The 21,044-nt window shown below is 44.4% G+C and overlaps 1 protein-coding gene across 1 annotated transcript in view; it reads left to right on the top strand.

Moving 5' to 3' along the window:
• Positions 1–21,044, top strand: part of LOC306914386 (netrin receptor UNC5D-like) — a gene marked incomplete at its 5' end in the record, with an annotated part of 78,299 nt that overhangs the window by 55,697 nt on the left and 1,558 nt on the right. Inside the window, 6 exons of the mRNA XM_079491381.1 lie at positions 527–559; positions 12,135–12,320; positions 12,866–13,015; positions 16,300–16,845; positions 18,190–18,359; positions 18,891–19,009. Coding sequence (XP_079347507.1) covers positions 527–559; positions 12,135–12,320; positions 12,866–13,015; positions 16,300–16,845; positions 18,190–18,335 — 1,061 coding nt within the window. The 3' untranslated portion in view covers positions 18,336–18,359; positions 18,891–19,009. The remainder of the gene's footprint in view (positions 1–526; positions 560–12,134; positions 12,321–12,865; positions 13,016–16,299; positions 16,846–18,189; positions 18,360–18,890; positions 19,010–21,044) is intronic.

The raw sequence follows: 21,044 nt of genomic DNA on the forward strand, positions 1-21,044 counted from the left end.
ATTGGGACCCCTAGGACGTGTGGCGACGTCGGATGTACGCGTCGATTGGGACCCCTAGGACGTGTGGCGAAGTCCTATGTACGGAATTGGTTAAGGTTGACCGGTGTCCCTCAGGGCTCTATACGTACTAGTGTATTTTACTAGTTTCACTAGTATTCACTAGTAGTTATTGTGTGTCGACAAGCTCATACCGTGACTCGTTGCAAGCTCGACTATTTTCCTGCGGAAGCTTTCCCCACAATACGAATACTGGAGTATAAGTTTGTTTATTTTTGAGTGGTGCAACCACTCCAAGGAACAGCAATGTCCGTCCTAACCTATGTGACTATGTTTAGAGTAGCAGTAGGGGCAAAAGTGACGCTGTTGTGCCAGAAACACAGAGAGAGAGAGATAGATAGTGTTGCACTGTTGCCTGCTAATTACAGAGAGAGAGAGAGGCAGGGGGAGAGGGGAGTTGCACCACTCAGTTCACACGGGTGTGATTTCTTTACTATATAAAAGTAAAACTCTGTATTTTCATTTGCAGATGGAAAGCTGTTACATGACGTGACACCACATGGTGAGTTATTTCTCCGTTATTACAGTCATTTTCCAATTTTGATTCTGGAACGTTATGTAAATTCTGGCTTATCTTCCTATATAATGCCTAATTTGCACAATTATTATGCTGTTTGAATTTGAATCCTGAAAAAAAAGTTTGGGACATACATGCGCATGATGTCATGCGCATGATGTCATGCGCATGCGTTGGCGTTATGCTGGTGTACTGCTCCTCTCGGTGACAGCGTCCAACATATCGGCTAATTTTGCTATTTTAAGCTTCATCTTTTAAAACCCCACTTATAGTCACGGTTGCCCAATGGCCCAGTTTTAACTCAATCTTACTTTTATTACGATCGGACCTCCCGATCATTAGTTACAAGCCGACCTGTCCCGACTACGGCGTCAACGCCCTGTGACAGCTAGTGACAGCTAGCCTGTTTTGACAGCTCGCTAGCCGGGAGCTATCTACAACTTCGGCAGCCTCACTATAGCTTCGGATAAAGAACCATAAACCTACATCATCGCCACATGATCTAACACCGATCCAACTCACAGGCCCAGTCTCTGGGCCTGGTTGGTAAGTCTCGTTCCCTGTTGACTCCTCACCTGTGTTCCGGTTCTGCAAACTAGGCTTACTCTCTGCTGTGGGCACCCGTTGTGGTGCCCTCGCCTGTATGTACCACCCTGAGACACTACCCCGGTTCAACACCTAGCCTGTTTCATCTCATCGTGCCATTTCATCTTCCACTTTCACTGGCCACAGTCTTGTTTTCTTTCCTCAGCCATCATCATCATCATCATCACCTCCACCACCACCACCACCATGTCACTCACCTCATCTCCCGGTTGCGACAGCTGCCTCCACCTGAAGCACAGAGTATCGGTGCTGGAGGGTAGAATCTCAATTCTCCACCAAATACATGATGATGAGATGCTCCTGGACTCCCTTCATAAATCCTGCGTTCCCGTTCCTTCGGCCTCCGACAATGATGTCAGCCCCTCCGCCGAGGAGCTTGATGTCACTGTCCCCGCCGCCACCGGACTCGAACGTCCCCCCCAGCGTTCCCCCTCCAAGACGCGGGAGCTCGATGCGACCCTCCCCGCCGCTGGATCAGAGCGTCCTCGCTGTTCCTCTAAGCCCCGGGATCTAGACGAGACGGTTACCCTTCGTCTCCCCCCCATTCACGAGGGTGCAAGACCAAAAATTACACCCTCGGCCAGCTCCACTCCTGGTCCATGGACGTCGATCCCCCGGAGAAATCATGGGAAGAAGCCCCCCCCCACACACCCCCCCTCCCATACCATTAAACAACTCATTTTCTATTTTAGATATGCATGAGTTCCCCCCACTATACCCAGCCGCCCCGTCCAACGACCCACTGCCTAGCCCATCATCACCGGTCAACTCTTCCGTAACCACTAGCCTGAAATTGCCCCGCTACAATCTGCTAAAATCAGCTGTTAAACGCCGCTCGGAGGGTCCCCTTGGGCCCCATCCTCCGAAGAAACCCACCCCCCACACTCTGTCCAACACCTGGAAACGGCCTATTACGATGCCGTCACAGAAACCCACCACTCCGTCCCCCTCAATCAGCGACACTCCACCAACTGGACCCCCCTCACTGCATGATGATGCCCCCCCACCCCTCCTGTTGATAATTCCTACCACGGTCATCATTGGCGACAGCCAAATGAAACATATCCGTTTTATTAACGCAATTACACATAGTTTTCCCGGCGCCTCCACAGCACAACTCCTCGATAAACTTCCCGGTCTGCTCGCCTCACTCCCCTCCACCATCAAGAACATCATCCTCCACTCCGGCACAAATGACCGCCAGTCAGAACAAGCAAAAATCCACTTTAAACAAATCTTCAATCTCCTCCGTCAGTCTGGAAGATCAGTATACATGTCCGGCCCACTGCCCACGATCGGTCGTGGTGACGTTTCCTTCAGCAGACTGTCCTCTCTTCATTATTGGCTCCAATTCGCCTGCTTCAAATACAACATAAACTACATCTCCAACTTCTTTCTCTTCTGCAACCGCCCTCACTTCTATGCCCGTGACGGCCTCCATCCTAGCCGCTTTGGCAATGAAATGCTGGCTCACAACCTCCGCATGTCGTTAGCAGCTCAATCATTACCCCACACAAATCAACACGCAGATTGACTATTAGTCTCAGCTGACTCGTCCGACCACCACGCTGGGCCGTCAACAACAACAACAACATCCAGTCAACCTTCGGACTCCCACAGCCCCTCCATCGCCCCCTGGCGGCCGGGCGGTCATCCTACCCCAATTCCCACCTCAATTATATCCTCAATTATCCTGTCCTCTAGCGACACTAGAACAGACCCCAGACAGCACCAAATCCCTGTTTACTCCGGAAACAGAGTCCCCCACAGGATCTCATACTGCCCCGGGATCAACATTACAAATCTCACCTTTCCAATTCGTCTCCCCTGTAATAAAGCAACACATTCTTTTCCCAACCAAGCCAAATTAGCTCTTTGGAACCTCAGGTCACTCAATGACAAACAATTCATCTGTAACGATCTTATTACTTCCAGCAAAATTGATATTTTAATGCTCACAGAGACTTGGCTAAAAATGATTTTAAGCTCCTCAATGAGGCATCCCCCCCTACCTATTCTTATTTGCAGAACTCTAGGCTCTCCAGTCGTGGCGGTGGAGTTGCTGTTATTTTTAATCCTAATTTTATTTGTACCCCTATTTCTTTTGGCGACTTTAATTCATTTGAATATCTGGCTTTCACTATTAAGCAACAGCGTACCCTCTTTGTTTTAGTCTACCGTCCCCCCAAACCAAATTGCTCTTTCCTCACTGAATTTTCAGATCTGTTAACTCTATTTATGCCAAAATTTGACAATGTCGTCCTCCTGGGCGACTACAATATCCACGTTTGCTGCCCAACCAACACACTAGCTAAGGATTTCCTCAGCCTAACTGAATCCTTGAATTTTATGGTCCACTCAACTGGACCAACACACAAATTAGGCCACACCCTCGATCTTGTCCTGTCCTCTGGGGTAAATATTTCAAACATTGAAACCAACGCCATGGGTGGTGTCTCCGACCATTCCTCCATCATTTTTAATATGCTGTCCACTCCCTCACCCTCCATAGCACTGGCCCCTACCCGCTCTCGCCTCATTAACCCTTTAACTGCCACTAAATTCATCACCGTCTTCAATTCCACCGCAACTGTCCCGTCTCCTCACCTCTCCATCAATGATCAGCTTACCCACTTTAATAACACTTGTCAGTCAACTTTAGACCTTGTGGCCCCCTTCAAAACTCGGACCCTGTTGCCAAACCCACCCTCCCCCTGGCTTACAGACAATACCAGAACTCTCAAAAGAGAAATCAGGAAAATTGAAAGGAAATGGAAATCCTCTAAATTACATGTTTTCTATGAACTTTTAAAAGAGCTCATGAGAAATTATAACACTGCCGTCAACGAGGCAAGAACTAAATATTTTTCCACTCTGATCTCTAACGACCACCTCAATGCCAGAACATTGTTCAAAACCATTGATCGTGTTGTTGGTGCCCCCTTAAATCCCACCATGCCCGTCTCCTCTGAGCAATGCAAACTCTTTTTAACCTTTTTTATAGACAAGATCAATCTGATTAGATCACAGATGCCCAACATCCAACCCCCTGCATTCTCCCCCAATACCCACGGCTCCCCAATAGCCCTCCTCTCTGCATTTGCTACAATATCTCTAGAAACCCTCCTCTCAACCATCTCTAAAATGAAATCTACCTCCTGTAACTCAGACATCATTCCCACCCGACTCCTGAAGGAGATCTTACCATCTGTTGGTCCTCACATTCTGTCATTATTAAACAACTCCCTGATCTCCGGCTCTGTTCCCTCATTTTTTTAATCTGCCATAGTCACTCCTCTACTTAAGAAACCAAACTTAGATCCCTCCGACATGAAAAACTTTAGACCCATCTCCAAACTCCCCTTCTTATCCAAGGTCCTCGAAAAGATTGTCTTTAGTCAACTTACATCTCACCTCAGCAATAATAACATTTTTGAAAAATTCCAGTCTGGCTTCCGTCCCATGCATAGTACCGAAACAGCCCTCCTGAAAGTATCAAACGACCTCCTTCTGTCTACTGGATCCGGTAGCTGCTACATCCTCGTCCTGTTGGACTTAACGGCTGCCTTCGACACCATCGACCATGCTGTCCTCCTCAACCGCCTGGAGACAGTCGTGGGAATCTCCGGTGTGGCTCTCAAATGGTTCACCTCCTACCTAACCGTCAGACACTTTTCGGTCACCATCGGCAATGTGTCATCATCACAAGCCCCCCTACATTGTGGGGTCCCCCAGGGCTCGATCCTCGGCCCTATACTATTCTCCCTCTACATGCTCCCCCTAGGTGAAATAATCCGCAGTCATAACATCCAATTCCACTGTTACGCTGACGACACACAACTCTACCTACCAATAACCCCGGACAATAAAGATAGTGTAGCCACCCTCCACAACTGCTTAACCGATATAAAAAACTGGATGTTCAATAACTTCCTTCAGCTCAACGATAACAAATCAGAAGTCCTAGTGTTTGGTCCCCCCCTTGCCAGAGCCCACATCGAAAATAACCTCGGACCACTACAACCGAATCTCAAACCCACTGTCAGAAACTTAGGTGTCATCTTTGACCCAGACCTCAACCTCCAACTACACATAAAGAAGGTCGTCCAATCTTCATTCTACCACCTCAGAAATATTTCTAAATTCAAACCATTCCTCACCACCTCCGACCTGACTAAAGTAATTCATGCCTTCATCTTCTCCCGCCTAGACTACTGTAACTCTCTCTACACCTGCCTCTCAAAAAGATCTACCCACAGTCTCCAACTAGTACAAAATGCCGCTGCCCGTCTCTTAACCGGTTCAAGAAAGTATGATCACATCACACCCATTTTAGCTTCTCTGCACTGGCTGCCAGTTGAATTTCGTATCAATTTCAAAGTTTTACTCATCACATTCAAAGCCAGCCTAGGTCTTGCACCACCTTATATCTCAGACCTACTGCCCCCATACATACCAGCCCGCAGTCTGAGATCCTCTAATAAAGTACTCCTAGCCCTACCAAAGGGGCCTCTGAACTCGACCGGTCGCATGGCCTTTTCCTTTAGGGCCCCCACCCTATGGAACGCTCTGCCCCTGGAAATCAGGCTCGCTGAGTCAGTTCCACATTTTAAATCTCTACTTAAAACTCATTTTTATAGACTAGCTTTTAATTCTGTTCTCTCCTGATTGTGTTCTATTGATTGTTTACTCTGCCTTGTATTATTATTTGCTTTGCATTCTTTCTGTGTTTTTCCTGCTGTGTGATGTTTACTTTGCTGTTTCCTTTTGTAAAGCACTTTGTAACGTTGTTTTGAAAGGTGCTATAAAAAATAAAGCTTTATTATTATTATTATTATAATGCGGTTTGACAGAGACTGTTGTATGTCAACTGGCAAAAATACCTGATCTACAAGCTCACAGCCAACATTTGCCTATTTTTGCTGAATGTTCACCTGTTGTTATATTCCCAGAATAGGGACATTAGACGCTTTGTGAGCTTCGAGATCTATTATTGCTGCTGTATGTTCACTTATTCTTACCAAACGATTGCCTATAGTCTTACAGAATGTTTGCCCGGAATAGGGATGAGCTGTCCCTTGACAGTGATGTGCTCATTTGCATACATAGATAATTAGAATGATAATCCAATTATGTTATCACAACACTTCTGTTATAAGCACCTGCTATCCCTCTTCACATCTCTGGCACCATCTCATGTGTACAACTCTCCTCTCCAATCCTAAAATGTAAATACATAAAATATTAGCCTCATGTACTACTCTCCTCTCTAACCCTAACCCAATCCTAAAATATCACACATTTTCAGCCATGGTTCCCTTTGGAGACACAAAGGAGACTTTGTGTCTCCATAGGGAACCACTGCTGGTCATCAAGTTATTGGCTTAAAGAATCCATGAATTCAAGTCTCCATGGGGTGAGCAATCGATAGAAAAGTATTTTGGGGGATGAACTATGCCTTTAACCCATTTTGACCGTAGGACGTGTGGAAACGTCATAGCTAATCCAATGCTATTCTATTACACTTTATTTTAGTGATGAAATATTTATGCCATCGCATCTACAATCTTGGAGAGATTGGGTATGGGTCAGACTCACAGTGGAATGAAGGTTTTTTAATTTGGACGTCAAACAGACAGTATATAACCAGTGGATTATCTGGACATTATATTATACATATAATGTTTGTACGCTACTTGAGTAAAAGTATCAATTCGCCCAGGCGGTGGCGTAACCGTCTGGGCACCCGACTGGTAATCCAGTCGCAGTGTGCCGCGGGTTCGACTCCCGAGCCCGACACGGCCTTTACTGCATGTCTTCCCCCATCTCTCTCCCGTTTCCTGTCAGCCTACTGTCTGTCCCTTCAAAAAACCAATAAAAGGCGTAAGCCGCAAAAACATATCTTAAAAAAAAAAAAAAAAAGTATCAATTCTGCAATATAGAAATACTCTAGTCCGGAATTCAAAATGTACTTGAGTAAAAGTACAAATGTATTGGCATCAAAATGTAGCCTACCTAAAGTGCCAAAAATAATAGTGCTCGTTATGCAGAATGTCTCAGCCAAAATTAGGAAAATATATACAAACTAGAAAAAGTGCCCTTCTGGGCACAGGTCTCCACCAGGAGGATAGGACTGTGTGAGATGTTTGGCAAAATGTTTAGGATTAATTTAAACATGTTTTTAGGCATTTTGTTCCAAAAATGTGTTTTGCAAAAATCAACCTGTTGGTGGCGCTATAACAGGCCAATGTGAAAAGGATGGGATATATTCCTCAGCCTAGTAAGAAAATGTGTGAAAGATTTCACGTAAATTGCATGCTGCGTTCATGATTTGAGGCTTTTGTTCAAAACGGGGCAATCTTGCAAACTGTGAAAGCTAATTATAGCCAATTAGGATGGAATCTGAAATATCGGACAGATCCGACTTGAGCACATGACCATAGAGATAGTGTGTAACGATTTGTGAGATTTTTGGACAGAATCTGGAGGAGTAATATCAAAAAATGTGTTTTACAAAAGTCGGCCTCCTGGTGGCGCTATAAAAGGCAGATGCGGAAAATGCAGGTCAACGGTTTGTCCTTGGTCTCTAGGGAGTGTGCATGCAACGTTTCACGCAGATCGGTGCAGTTTTAGGTAAAAATTTGAAAAGCTGCCTCATGGTGGCGCTATAACAGGCCGTTCTGGAAAATGTGGGGCAGAGGTTCATCGTTGGCATCCAGGGAGTGTGTGTGCAAAGTTTGGCATCGACCGGGTTAACGGTGCCGGAGATTAGCTGGTAACAGACGGACGGACACACACACACACACACGGACGGAGTGCAAAACATACTCTCTCCCCATGCCTTCGGCCTGGTGGAGACAAATATACAATAAACCCAAACAAACCTAAACTGGCCTGGGCCGTGGCTCAGCGGTCCAGGCACCTTGGCTGGTAATCCAGTCTGGCAGTGTGCCGCGGGTTCGACTCCCGATCCCGACGGCCTTTACTGCATGTCTTCCCCCCCCCATCTCTCTACCCATTTCCTGTCCGCCATACTGTCTGTCCCTCCATAAAAAATATAAAATAAAGGCAAAAGCCACAAAAAAAAACACAAAACCCCCCAAACCTAAACTAACAAAACCCAACTACAAACAGAAGAAACACAAATCAAAAACGTATCCCAAATAAAGAACTGTCCTTCTCAAGATTTGCAGACAGAGGCAGGTTACTCATGAGTCTCTTCAAAGGACAGGATGGTTGGGGGTGAGAGGACAGGGGGACCGATTCCCTGCTGCCCTGAAGCTGACAGTCCTCTGATCAAAGTCGTTTTGGGAGTGAGCTTTATAGTGGATTGGGTGTGGCCACCATCCAATCCACTGCAGGTGTCATCCATCAGAGCTCATCAGAGCCAGCCAATCTGTGGAGAGGGCCAATTCCCCACAGCTGCAGGCACTCTCCAGTAATCAGTCTCATGGCTGCCACAAGTCCTCCTCCACCTCTCATAACTCTCCACCAGTTGGAGGAGCAGGAATCCTGGACGAGCGCAGGCGGCTAATGTATTTCTTGTCTATGGACGGAGTCTCTTTCACAACCATAGTGGTGAGGCCAAGCAGGAGCTCCTCGTTGTGGGCGCACAGGTCTTTAAAATCCACCTCCTTCCTTTTGGTTGCATTCCTCTCTGTCCACTCAACCATAACCGCACCTTTGGCTTCGTCCACGGACTTCACCGCTGAAGAATGAACTCGGCCCTCGCTCCTGCTCATGTTCACAGTATGGCCGAGCAGACCGGAGCGGTGGTCACCATTGATTGATTGATTGATTGAAAATTTTATTATTAACAGTTTGCAGAATTACAGTACATTTCAAGCACAAACTCAATACAAAGGCTGTTAACTGTGAGTGGACGACCCAATTAAGCATTACACTTGTTTACAACAGGGTCCACCATGTTCAATTCATCAAAACATTTAGAGACGTACAAATAGACACTTCTATATAGACAAAGAACAGTACAGGAATTCATCATAATGGAGGTAAAAAGGGAAAAGAAACATATACAGTGAGGGGAAAAAGGGGGGGGGGGGGGCGGTGGGGGGGATTCAGATTTTACGGGGGCCAGTTTCGAATTGCAGCCATCCGTAGGTGCCCTTTGAGAGCGGTTTTGAAGGAGTCAAGGGATTCGCATGTCTTAATGACTGTTGGTAGTAGGGCGTTCCACATTTTGGTGGCATAGGAGCGAAAATAATTTAGTCCCTTGTTTGTGCCGAATCTGGGTTGAACATGGTTCGTTGCACTCCCTCTGGTGTTGTGGGTGTGGACTTCGTTAACATTAAGGAAGTATCTACACAGGTACATGGGTATCTTGGTGGAGTATCGAATCTTGTGGACCAGACCCATTGCAAGATGCTGTACTCTGTCGCCGACCTCACCACCGAAAATCCAGACTATGAATGAGCCTTGAGACATCCATTATGCAGCTGTGTTTCTTACATGGCTGCCATGTTTTCAATATGCTGTAGTTTTAGCATGATTTTTTTTTTTTTTAAGATATTTTTTTGCGGCTTACGCCTTTTATTGGTTTTTTGAAGGGACAGACAGTAGGCTGACAGGAAACGGGAGAGAGATGGGGGAAGACATGCAGTAAAGGCCGTGTCGGGCACGGGAGTCGAACCCGTGGCACACTGCGACTGGATTACCAGTCGGGTGCCCAGACGGTTACGCCACCGCCTGGGCCTTTAGCATGAATTTTAAAACAATATAAGTTATATTGTTTTAAAATTCATGCTAAAACTTAAAACGCATCTATGTTATAATAACATAGATGCATTTTAGAATTCTGGACCAGATACTGCATAGTTAATAGATCTCATAATGAAAATGTATTTCGTCTCAATGAAACCAAAACAATATCTTCATTATTTATCCATTAACACATCTGTTTGTTGTTTCATGTAAAGGAGGGGTGTAAGAATGATGAATCTTCTAGTCTACTAAAACTTTCCATGCCCTCAATTAACCCGCTACTGTAGCTGTTAATGCCAATTTGCATATGGTTTGATCAAATTCCACTTCTTTGGAGATTGGGCCTCTTCAAAGTCTTTTCTCTGCCAGTCCTGATTTCAGCGCAGCTCTCATTATCTGCCCAGAACAAGCTGGTGAGCTTTATTTCCCATACTTTTGGTTCCTGGAGTTGTTGGACGTACGTGGCTGCACTGGTGGGAATAGATATAGCATTATCGTTGCTAATGAGCTACTGTAATGAATGGCTGTTGTCACAAAGTGGTTGAAAAGTAACGGAGTGCATATTGACTCCAATAAGTTCTGTGCTAATGTAATGGATGTGTGTTGTCACATTATCGCTGTGGAGTGCAATGGGGTGCAGTCTATAGCACAGCCTTTGCGCTAAAGTCCTTTTCAGTTCAAGGAAGCACAATTTGGAATTCTACCCACTAGCATAAGAGCGTGCCCATCATTTTAATCAATTTTGGGCAGGAACCCATGTGTTTTAAACATTGTTATAATTTAGCTATTGAAAAATAGCAGATCTACAAGCTCATAGCCACTCGGTGGCGCGCTACGAGCTTGTAGGTCTGCTATTTTTGAAAAATCGTGAAAATAGTTATTTCAGAAAACTGGAGGATTTAGAAGATTTTTTTCAAATTTTGAGGTCAGGCCTAAATGGTAAATGGTAAATGGTGCATTTATATAGCGCCTTTATCCAAGGCGCTTTACAGAGATTGTGCATTACATTCACCCATTCACACACACATTCATACACCGATGGCAGCGGAAACCATGCAAGGCACCAACTAGCACATCGGGAGCAATTAGGGGTTCAGGGCAGTATTATGCGTGTCTTAAGTACCAGGTCTTATTACTTAACTTAAGACCTGGAGGCGTGATCAATGCCATTTGGCTATTCTGAGTGGCCAAACAGCATTGACCACGCCTCCAGGTCCTAAGTTAAGTCATGAGACCTGGTACTTAAGACACGCATAATACTGCCCTCAGTGTCTTGCTCAAGGACACTTCGACAGTAACTCAGCCCGGGTTCGAACTGGCAACCTTGCGGTTGCCATCCAGGCACTCTACCCCTGAGCCACCGCCGCCACCAGGCCTGAATGGGTTACGGTCCAACTGAAAGGATGGATCATGGACAATCAAAACGTGAACATTTTTAATAGGCTATTTTTGCCTATCTTTGAAAGACAAAAAGTGGCTGCATGCACACACTGATATAGCCCAAAGTCACGAGAATTAATTATAGGACTCAGAGAATAAATTAAGAAACCAACATTTCGGCAGACAACTCATGCCTTCTTCAGGGTATGTGGAAAAACATTCAAGGGTTGACATTTCAAATCACACATACTGTATTTACACTACAGTAGAGCCTGGGCTAGTCATACGACCAATCACATTCTGATGAGTGCAATGGTATGTGGCTCTGTAGTCTCTCTCTCTTTCTCTCCCTCTCTGGTTCAGGTGTGGGAAGCAGCAGTGATGTAATCAATCTCTCTCTCTCTCTCTCTCTCTCTATCAATTTCACTTTATTGGCATGATAAAATATGTTTTACATAGTTTCAATTGGATGTTTGAGAAATTTCCTGATTTGCCAGGGGACCCCACACTTCACTATCATAATGGTTCAATAATTGATTTGAAAATGTGCAGCCAAATTGTAATTGGAATATTAATTTGGACAGATTTTCTAATTGTATAGAAATCCCTTCTTGCCTTTTACCTCGGGTCATTCACAGCCATATTAAAATTCCCTGTGGAACTATTTTTTTTAAATCCCAGATATGCGTGCGTGCGTGCGTGCGTGTTCGTTCTATCTTGGTGCAGCCTAGTACAAATGGGTATCTGCTTCCCTGACATCTGGACAGTTTCTGGAAAGGGTCTTTTTCATATTGACCGTCAGGGCCCAGGTCTGACAGAACTTAAGTGCTCTCTCTATCTCTCTCCGGTTCAGGTGTGGACAGCAGCAGTGACCTAGCTCTGTACTCGGGTGTGGCTGCAGGCCTGGTGACGGTGGTTGTGCTCATCGTGGGCGTCGCTCTGTACCGGAGGAACCAGAGCCAGTACGGCGTCGACGTCATCGACTCCTCTGCTCTCACTGGAGACTTCCAGTCCTTCACTTTCAAGTCCTCTAGCCAAGGTGAGCTTGAGACACAAACACGCACACGCACGCAGGCGTGTATGGCGCTGTGCCTTAATCCATTTAGGCCTGACCTCAAAATTAAAAAAAAATCTTCTAAATCCTCCAGTTTTCTGAAATAAATATTTTCACGATTTTTCAAAAATAGCAGACCTACAAGAGCTTGTAGATCTGCTATTTTTCAATAGCTAAAGTATAACATAATGTTTAAAACACCAAAAGGGGTTCCCGCCCAAAATGGGTTAATTTAGGGCGGGAACCCCTTTTTGGGGGGGGGTTTACCTTTCAAGACGGGAACCCCTTTTGGGGTACTTGTTGCTATGTACAGTATAGCAACAAGTTTTAAATACATTTTAGAAGTTTTTAAGAAAACTTTAGAAGGCATTTTTAGAATTGATTAATGCCTTATACATAATAATCTGGCATTTTTCTCTTTTTTTCCCCCCTCTTTTTTCAAAATTATAAATCATGCCTAATACGATTAGGGATAAGGTGCCACGCAATATAACTAAACAACCCCATAACGATATTACTGTGTTTTTCAGGGAATCCTTTGCTGATCAACTCCTCCATGCAGCCTGACCTGACGGCGTCTAGAACCTACACCAGCACCATGTGTTTCCAGGACTCCATGGAGAAGGACCTGATGGCCGAGCGCTCACTCCTTGACCCCTTGCCTGACCTCAAGGTCAAAGGTGAGAGGAAACAGATCCTTGCTTCCCTGCACTTGCTTGTGTCTTGCAGCCAAATGCCAATACCCCGACTTCCACACTCGCTCACTCTACTCGCGTCCTCCACTCGCACATTAGTCCCGCCTCCGAGCATGCAGGTGAGCCACGTTCCAATTCTCACTCACCTGCATGTCATGTTGTATATTAGACGCTACATTTTTCATATAGGCTATGAGCTGTTTGACGCATAGATATATATAAACTCTAGATGGCTCAAGGCGGAGTTTCTGACGTCGTTCACCCGGCAGCCATCTTACTTCGGGGCTACAGTACAGTATGTTCAATGGCAGCTCAAACAGAAACAGTCATAACTCCCTCAAATCTTGACGGATTTACAAACGGGTTGGTTTATTACAAACGTTGTCAACGTGGCTATGATTCAGGACGCTTATCTGCTTATTTTTTTTATTATTATATGAACGTCGTATAAAAGCATATAAGTATGCGGACGTCTCTGACGTTTATAACAAACCAAACCGTTTGAAAATCGGTTGAAAATTGAGCAAGTTATGGTCATTTAAGAGTACATGCCCCATAGACACAATGTTATGTGGCCCGAGGTAAGATGGCCGCCACGTAACGACGTCGCTCTCCATTCGCCAACAGCGCGGGTGAGCTATCTAGAGTTTATATATATATATATATATATATATCTATTCTCCCACACCATGAACAACAAACAGCACGACTGTATGAATAAAGATCAACTCATTATTTAAAGGAGAATTCCATACTAGAAGGCTTTCTTACCTTTTATTTGTAGTTGTTACGTCCCCACCAAAGAGGTCCAGGTGTTATTTTGTGCAAAAGTCCATTATTGGCTATTTCCCCTACCATAAGCCCTCAATGGGGGTTGGGTTTTTGTGCTAATTTGCTTATTTCCATCGAAATAAGTAGTAAAGTGTGCCGCTTGGAATACTATTTACATTATGAAGAGAGGATATACAAAAAAAAAGCGATGGAAATAAGCGAATTAGCACAACACCCCATAGCCCCATTCAATTCAATGCAATTCATTGGGCTTATGGTAGGGGAAATAGCCAATAATGCGCTTTTGCACAAAATAACACCTGGACCTCTTTGGTGGGGACGTAACGACTACAAATAAAGGTAAGAAAGCCTTCTAGTATGGAATTGTGTTGCTTCAGTAGCTTTGATCACTGTTATTCAGAATGATGTTCAGTATATAAACCCACTTTAGTATCTCTGCAGTTGGGCCACTTTCACTCTTAAACCGTTCAACACACGCATGTGGCATGCAGGCACGTCTACATTTTAGGAAATGAGAACACGTAGGCAGTCAACACATCTGGGAAGCAGAAGAGAACAGACTGTTTGTTGCTGTTTGTACACTCCGAGTGGTTTGTGTGTAAAGCAACATAGCCAGCTGCAAGGACGGAGTGATTAACATCATGCTATTCAGCTCGGAACATCTTCCTGGAAGACATGTACTCATGTTTCCTGGCTCACAGCTCCTCAGAGAGATGGCTCTTAATCCTTCCTCCTAGCACTTTGGAGCAGGAATAAAGGACCTGGCATGACCGTCCGTGAATCCACTTGGTTCAAGTGAGGATAGAGAACTGAGGCAATATTAGGCAGAAAAGTAGGGTAGAGTAGAGTAGAATAGAGTAGTGCTTATTACAGTCAAACTAGATGGCGCTGTTTCACCATGTTGATATGGTCATTTCTACCTTGAATATTTTGGGAAGACACCAAACACATTGATGTGAGAAGGGAAGGGATTTTGTATTTTTTTAGGTGAATTTTCATTTTGGTGTTGGTTTTGTAATAAACGTTTTGTTGGAATCGGATATTAGACATTTAAAAAGGAATCACTTGTTGGAAAGAGGAGAGGACATCAATGGCTTCATTTTGAATTTTGATGCCATGTGTCTTAAGCTTTCTAAAGCCATGTAGCAGGCAGCTACCATTAAAAGTTTGTCATGTGGTCAGGTGTGAATGGTTGTCTCAACCAGCCCCATGCAGACTTCAATTCAACTAGTTAATGTAGGCCCATAGAATAGAAATCATTTCAATGCTCATCAGTAAATCATAAAGCTCCGCTAGCTTGTTTGCTAATGTTGTTTAAACCAGTCTCATTTTCATGTCAAGAACCCCCAATTCGTATGTACTCGTCTGCGGCCTGATTTTATTTTTTGCCAGGGAACCGTGTACCAGATTTGTGTTGTTAAAACATTCCACATTTTTCTAATGTTTTCCAAGATTCTTTTGAAAACAGCAGATCTACAAGCTCGCAACGCGTCGCACTGCCTATAGATGCTTCTTTTGGGCTTGTTTTCACTTTTCATAGACCTGGATGCTTATCTCTCTCACAAAATGTGGCTGCACTCAACTGGACCAACATGGTTTGAACAACACTGGCTTCAGTGGAGCCCTGCACTCCCTACCCTTACTTTAATTGGAAGCAGAACAAAACTATAAATACACTTCTATTTTCACCAATCTTCCCCCATGGTTGGGAAGAGTGTCTTGCCAAACATCAGTAAGGCACTGCCCAATGTTCTTTTGCTCTGCAATAACATCATTTTGGTCTGGGCTTACCGAAAGCTGAAACAAGGAGTATGCTGCAGCCTCTAGAGTCCCTCCTAGCAAGGCTAAAAAGCTGATGTCAAACTAACATGATGTTTGAGGGGGAAAAAAAAAGGAGTAACCAGGTGCTCACAGGAGGTAAATAGATGACTATAGTAAAACATGTAAAAGGTGATCACACGGATCAAACAGAACCAAGACAGAAAAAAACAACGGCACTCAAGAGTAAAAAGAGGAAAAGCCTTTATTTTATTAAAACATGTTTCGCTCATGAAAGGTCTTCATCAGGGCGAAATGACGATTGTCAGTATATTTAAAATGGTATTATTCTGGAGGGAAGGAATTGTGAGATTAACTAATTTACTGCCTGAATTGATTCTCGCTGCATTTAGCTTCTATGAAGTTTTATTTTGAAGACCACAAAGTTCACGACCCTTGAACCAGAACTAAAATCGGCTAGGCTAATTTCAGCAGCGATCTTTTTATAAGTCACCCAAAACGTTAATATTGTAAACGCGAGGCAGTGACGCTTTAGTTATTATTATTACCGGTATTATTATTATTTTTAAGCGTTAAAGTCGTTCTTGGCAGTGGGGTCCAAAGTCGGGGAAAGTCGTTCTTGGCAGTAAATGAGTTTTAAGTTCACTGGTATTTATAATTTCATGATGTGAATGTTTGCGTGTTTTATTTACCATCAGGTCAGGGTTCCTTCATGGTGTCTCTGGGGGTGGCAGAGAGAGCAGAGTACCACGTCATGTCACACCCTTCACAAACCTTGCCCCGACGCCTGGCACCAGACTACAGCAGGATGGGCGTAGATGTGTCCCTGGCACGGGACTATAACACAATGGTGGTAGATGCCACCCTGGCACCAGACTATGACACAATGGTGGTAGATGCCACCCTGTCACCAGACTACAGAACAATGGGAGTAGATGCCACCCTCGCACCAGACTACAGAACAGTGGGATTAGATGCCACCCTCACACCAGACTACAGAACAATGGGGGTAGATGCCACCCTCGCACCAGACTACAGAACAATGGGAGTAGATGCCACCCTCGCACCAGACTACAGAACAATGGGGGTAGATGCCACCCTCGCACCAGACTACAGAACAATGGGGGTAGATGCCACCCTGGGCAGAAGAGAGAAGAGTCTATTCACCGCCCAGGTCTCCTCGGGCCACTTCACACCTCACCACAAAACGACAGAGGATGGCAGGATGGTGATACCCAACACAGGTAAGTCTAATGCTGAATTTATCCGTGTCATACGCCTGAGACATATCCCCGACTAGAAGCCTTCGGGTAAATCCGAGACCCGAAAATACCCGGGATCCGGCTCGGTCACGTTTCCAATTCCATCCACAACAAGTGACTCCAGGACCGGGTCGGAACTGCTATACCGTATGTCTCGGGCAGACCTACAAGCTCGTAGCGCGCCACTCAATCTGCTATTTTTCAATAGCTAAATTATAACATAATGTTAAAAACACCAAAAGGGGTTCCCGCCCAAAATGGGTTAACATTTTTAAACCACATTAAATTCACTTTGCCACTCGATCTGCCATTCACTATACCTGTCCCGAGTGGACCTGGCGACTGGCTTTCACAGCTGTCAATCACCCCCACTCCTACCCCCCCCCCCCCCCCCCTTTTTTTTTCCTCCTCTGGCAGCTGCCTGCGTGCCTTGCTTCACGTGACTTTAATAATGAAGTAGCAGCGCTACTGTGTAGACAACAAGAGCTTCGGGTCCTCAGGTTTTGTATGGGTACTGTCCACAATCTCTCGGTACTGCTCGGGATCAGAACTCATATTTCTAATATGGCTTTCTAAGCCGGGTCCGTTCATCTCCAGTTCCGACATCTCTGTACTTTTCGGGTTCGGAACTCTCGGAATTCTAATAACAGCTGGGTCCATTCGGTTCCGTGTACATGTTTTACGTCTATTTGGGTACGGGTCGGTCAAATTGGACCTGTGAAGACCTCTACCCCCTACTTTGCTTTGTAGACTCCATCATACGACAAAGTATAAAATCAGGTTTAAGACTGATATTATTAGAACCACCATGAGGCAAACAAAAATTCTTAACTGTCATTAACATCTTATATCAATGCTCTTGATTGATTAAACTATAATAAACAAATGGTAGTAGGTGTTTGTTGGATAAGAAAGTTGTTAGCAAGACCATGCAGCTTTTCTTTGCAGTTTCTACTCAAATATAAACGAAAAATAAATAAATATCAAACACAATCTCACTTTTGAATGCACTTTTAGTACATTCAGAACAAGCTGATAATAACGGACATGGCTGAGGCCGTGCATTATCACATTGCATATTAGCACTTTATCCCATTTTGGGCGGGAACCCCTTTTGGTGTTTTAAACATTGTTATAATTTAGCTATTGAAAAATAGCAGATCTACAAGCTCGTGGCGCGCTACGAGCTTGTAGATCTGCTATTTTTGAAAAATCGTGAAAATATTTATTTCAGAAAACTGGAGGATTTAGACGATTTTTTTAAAATTTTGAGGTCAGGCCTAAATAGGTTATTATTATCACTTATTTTTTTTTATTTTTTTTTAGACAACCGAACAAACACCACAAACTTCCGAGGAAGAGGAGGAGGAAGACGAGGGGGGGCAGGAGGAAGCGGACGCTTCACTCAACACCATTCGGACGACCGAGACCGGTACCGGCTACGGGAACGCAGCACCGGACCCACACAGTGAACCGGACGGTGATACATATATCAGGTACAGTACCTTCTGATGCCTGCATGTCTGCTCTATTTAACCCATTTTGACCTGAGATCAGATTTGAAAATGAAAGTTTTCTGAAAAAGCTATGTTTCTATGTCAGTCGTTCTTCGATTTTTCAAAAATAGCAGACCTACAAGCCCGTAGCGCGCCACTCGGTGGCGCGCTATGAGCTTGTAGATCTGCTATTTTTCAATAGCTAAAGCATAACATAATGCTAACACCAAAAGGGGTTCCCGCACAAAATGGGCTAAAGGACTTTCTTTTGTACCAACATAATATACCACAAATGAACTACAATCAGCAAAAGTTGATTTGTTCTAGTTCTAGGAATCTACATTTAAAAGCATGGTACAATCCTCACAACACTATTTCCAGAACTTCACTGAGCAGGCTAAAGCCTACAGCCCTTTCAATCCCAAAGCAATGTTCTTTCCAATCAGCAATAATGCCCGTTTGAACGCAATTACGAAAAGAGAGAGAGAGGGGAAAAAAAAGGTAATGCATAATGTGGTAAAACGTTTTCAGGATGGGACCAGAAGGCAACGGAAATTCAACCTTACGAAGGAGGAGAACCAGGCTATTCCAGGACAACAACAACTTGGTGGTTAAGATGGCTGATAAGGGAGGAGCCACAGTGGTTTGGGGTAAGGGTCAATGTACAATACAGTCCACTGATGTCAAACCCCCTGGAAAACATGCACTCTGACTAAAAGCACTCACAACCAACAATGATTACTAACTGAATACACAGCTTTAATCAAAAAATCACACCCATGTGAAGTAAGTGGTGCAACTCCGTGTGGGGGTCCCCCCAGACCCGATTCCGGCGAGCCACCCCGCGTCCGAAACGGTTGAGAAATGACAGTTACAACCATGCTGTTTTCGTGCTCAGACGCACCCACACACCCACCCACCCACACACATAGTCACTTAAGGAAGTGGTTGCACCACTTAAAAATATCACTTACCCCATAAAGACCTGAGGTTAAAGGACAACTTTGGTTTTTTTAACCAAGGTTAATGTTTTAGGTTGTTATTAGAGAAAGTAAAAGATGAGTGTTATTTATTTATTTTTCATTTGCTGCTTTCTTTCGTTTAAAGGAGCATTCAGTGATTTGAGTGATTTGGAAAACCACCCAGTCCGCCCCGGTAACAAAATGTGCACATGCACGCTCTACAGTGGGGGGAAGTGCAACAGGCCAACAGCATGTGCACCAAGGCCCGCCCCACTCGATCATGATTGGAGGAAGGCCTCTCTCATCCTGATTGGATGAAGGCTTTGCCACCCGCCACCAAAACTGAAACTAGGGTTTTTTGACCCCAGGGGCTCACTGGGGACATGGAGGAACTCCTTATATGGTCAGCACACTCTATAGTAGGGAGGATTATCCAGAAAAAATGTGATAAAAAGTGATATTTAGATTAAGTCAAATCACTGAATATACCTTTAAGGATTTTAGCTATTTTTGACAGGGGGGCGGGGGCATTCGAACATGGGGCTAATACGTTGTTTTTTTTGTATTATGGTGATTTCTTTATTAATATTTATTATGGTCCTACTAGACTCTAGGAAATTATATCTGGCCACAAAAGATCACAGGATGTACTGGGGCGATGCCATACTGTGTCGTAGGCTCAATATGTCAGTTTGTCACCTACCCCTTCAGATTCAATATATCCCGTGATCTTTTGTGGCCAGATGTAATTTCTTGTGGTCTAGTAGGACTATAGTAAGTAATACAAAAATAAATCGCTATACAATTTTGTAAAAAAAATACATATTTAGCCTCCGCCCCCCTGTCAAAAATAGATACATCGTTAAAACTAAAGAAAGCAACTAAATAACAACCTAAAACTTGGTTGAAAAAAACTAAAGTTGTCCTTTAATTATACAAATGCCTAAATCAGTAGTTCTTACACTTTCAAGATTTGTCAATGCTCGAAAATAGATGTACAAGTGCGGCACATGGATGCATATACAGTAATTTTAATATGGCTGATAGTATATTAAACAATTTACCAAGACAACGTGCACGGCAATAATTTATTCAAAGTTTTCAAAGTGGGGAATGTATTTTGCAAATATTTTATGCAACTCAATGGAAACTGAAGTGGAACTAGTAATGCTTTGAGGGCCCAGGATGTACAAACCATGACGCCCATATATCTTTCTGCCGTGTCAACTGAGCCACAGATGCTCTGTCCATTTCTCCCATGCATGCATGCCTCTGATCTTGCACTGTAAAATCCTGATTGTTCATTTATGAATGAGCTTAAACAAACTACTTGTAGCTATAGCTACACTATAGCTACTGGGACGTAAGTCGGGACTTGATCACCCCGGCTGGGTCACCTGAGTGAGGGGTATGATGTTCGAGAGACCCGTAACCCTGATGACCTTTGGATACATCACTGAGGATACGTCCCAGGTGCATCCATGCCATGTTTTTTGTTATAGTTTCCGAATGTAGACGGCACCCGGGTGAGCAGTATGGGTTAGCGCCCCAGCCTGTGTCCTCCGTGAGGAGGAAGCCCAAAAACCCTTGGTGAGGCCTTTAGGAGGGCCATTATAATCCACCACTCCTGAATGAAGTGCCTGGTGCTGGGAGTCTGGTGAAACGCACAGGTCCTGGGCCTGGTGAGACGTAGGAGGGGCCCGGACAGGAGTCAACCCACAGA

This window comes from Electrona antarctica (genome assembly GCF_951216825.1).
Source record: "Electrona antarctica genome assembly, chromosome: 21".
Taxonomy (NCBI): Eukaryota; Metazoa; Chordata; class Actinopteri; order Myctophiformes; family Myctophidae; genus Electrona; species Electrona antarctica.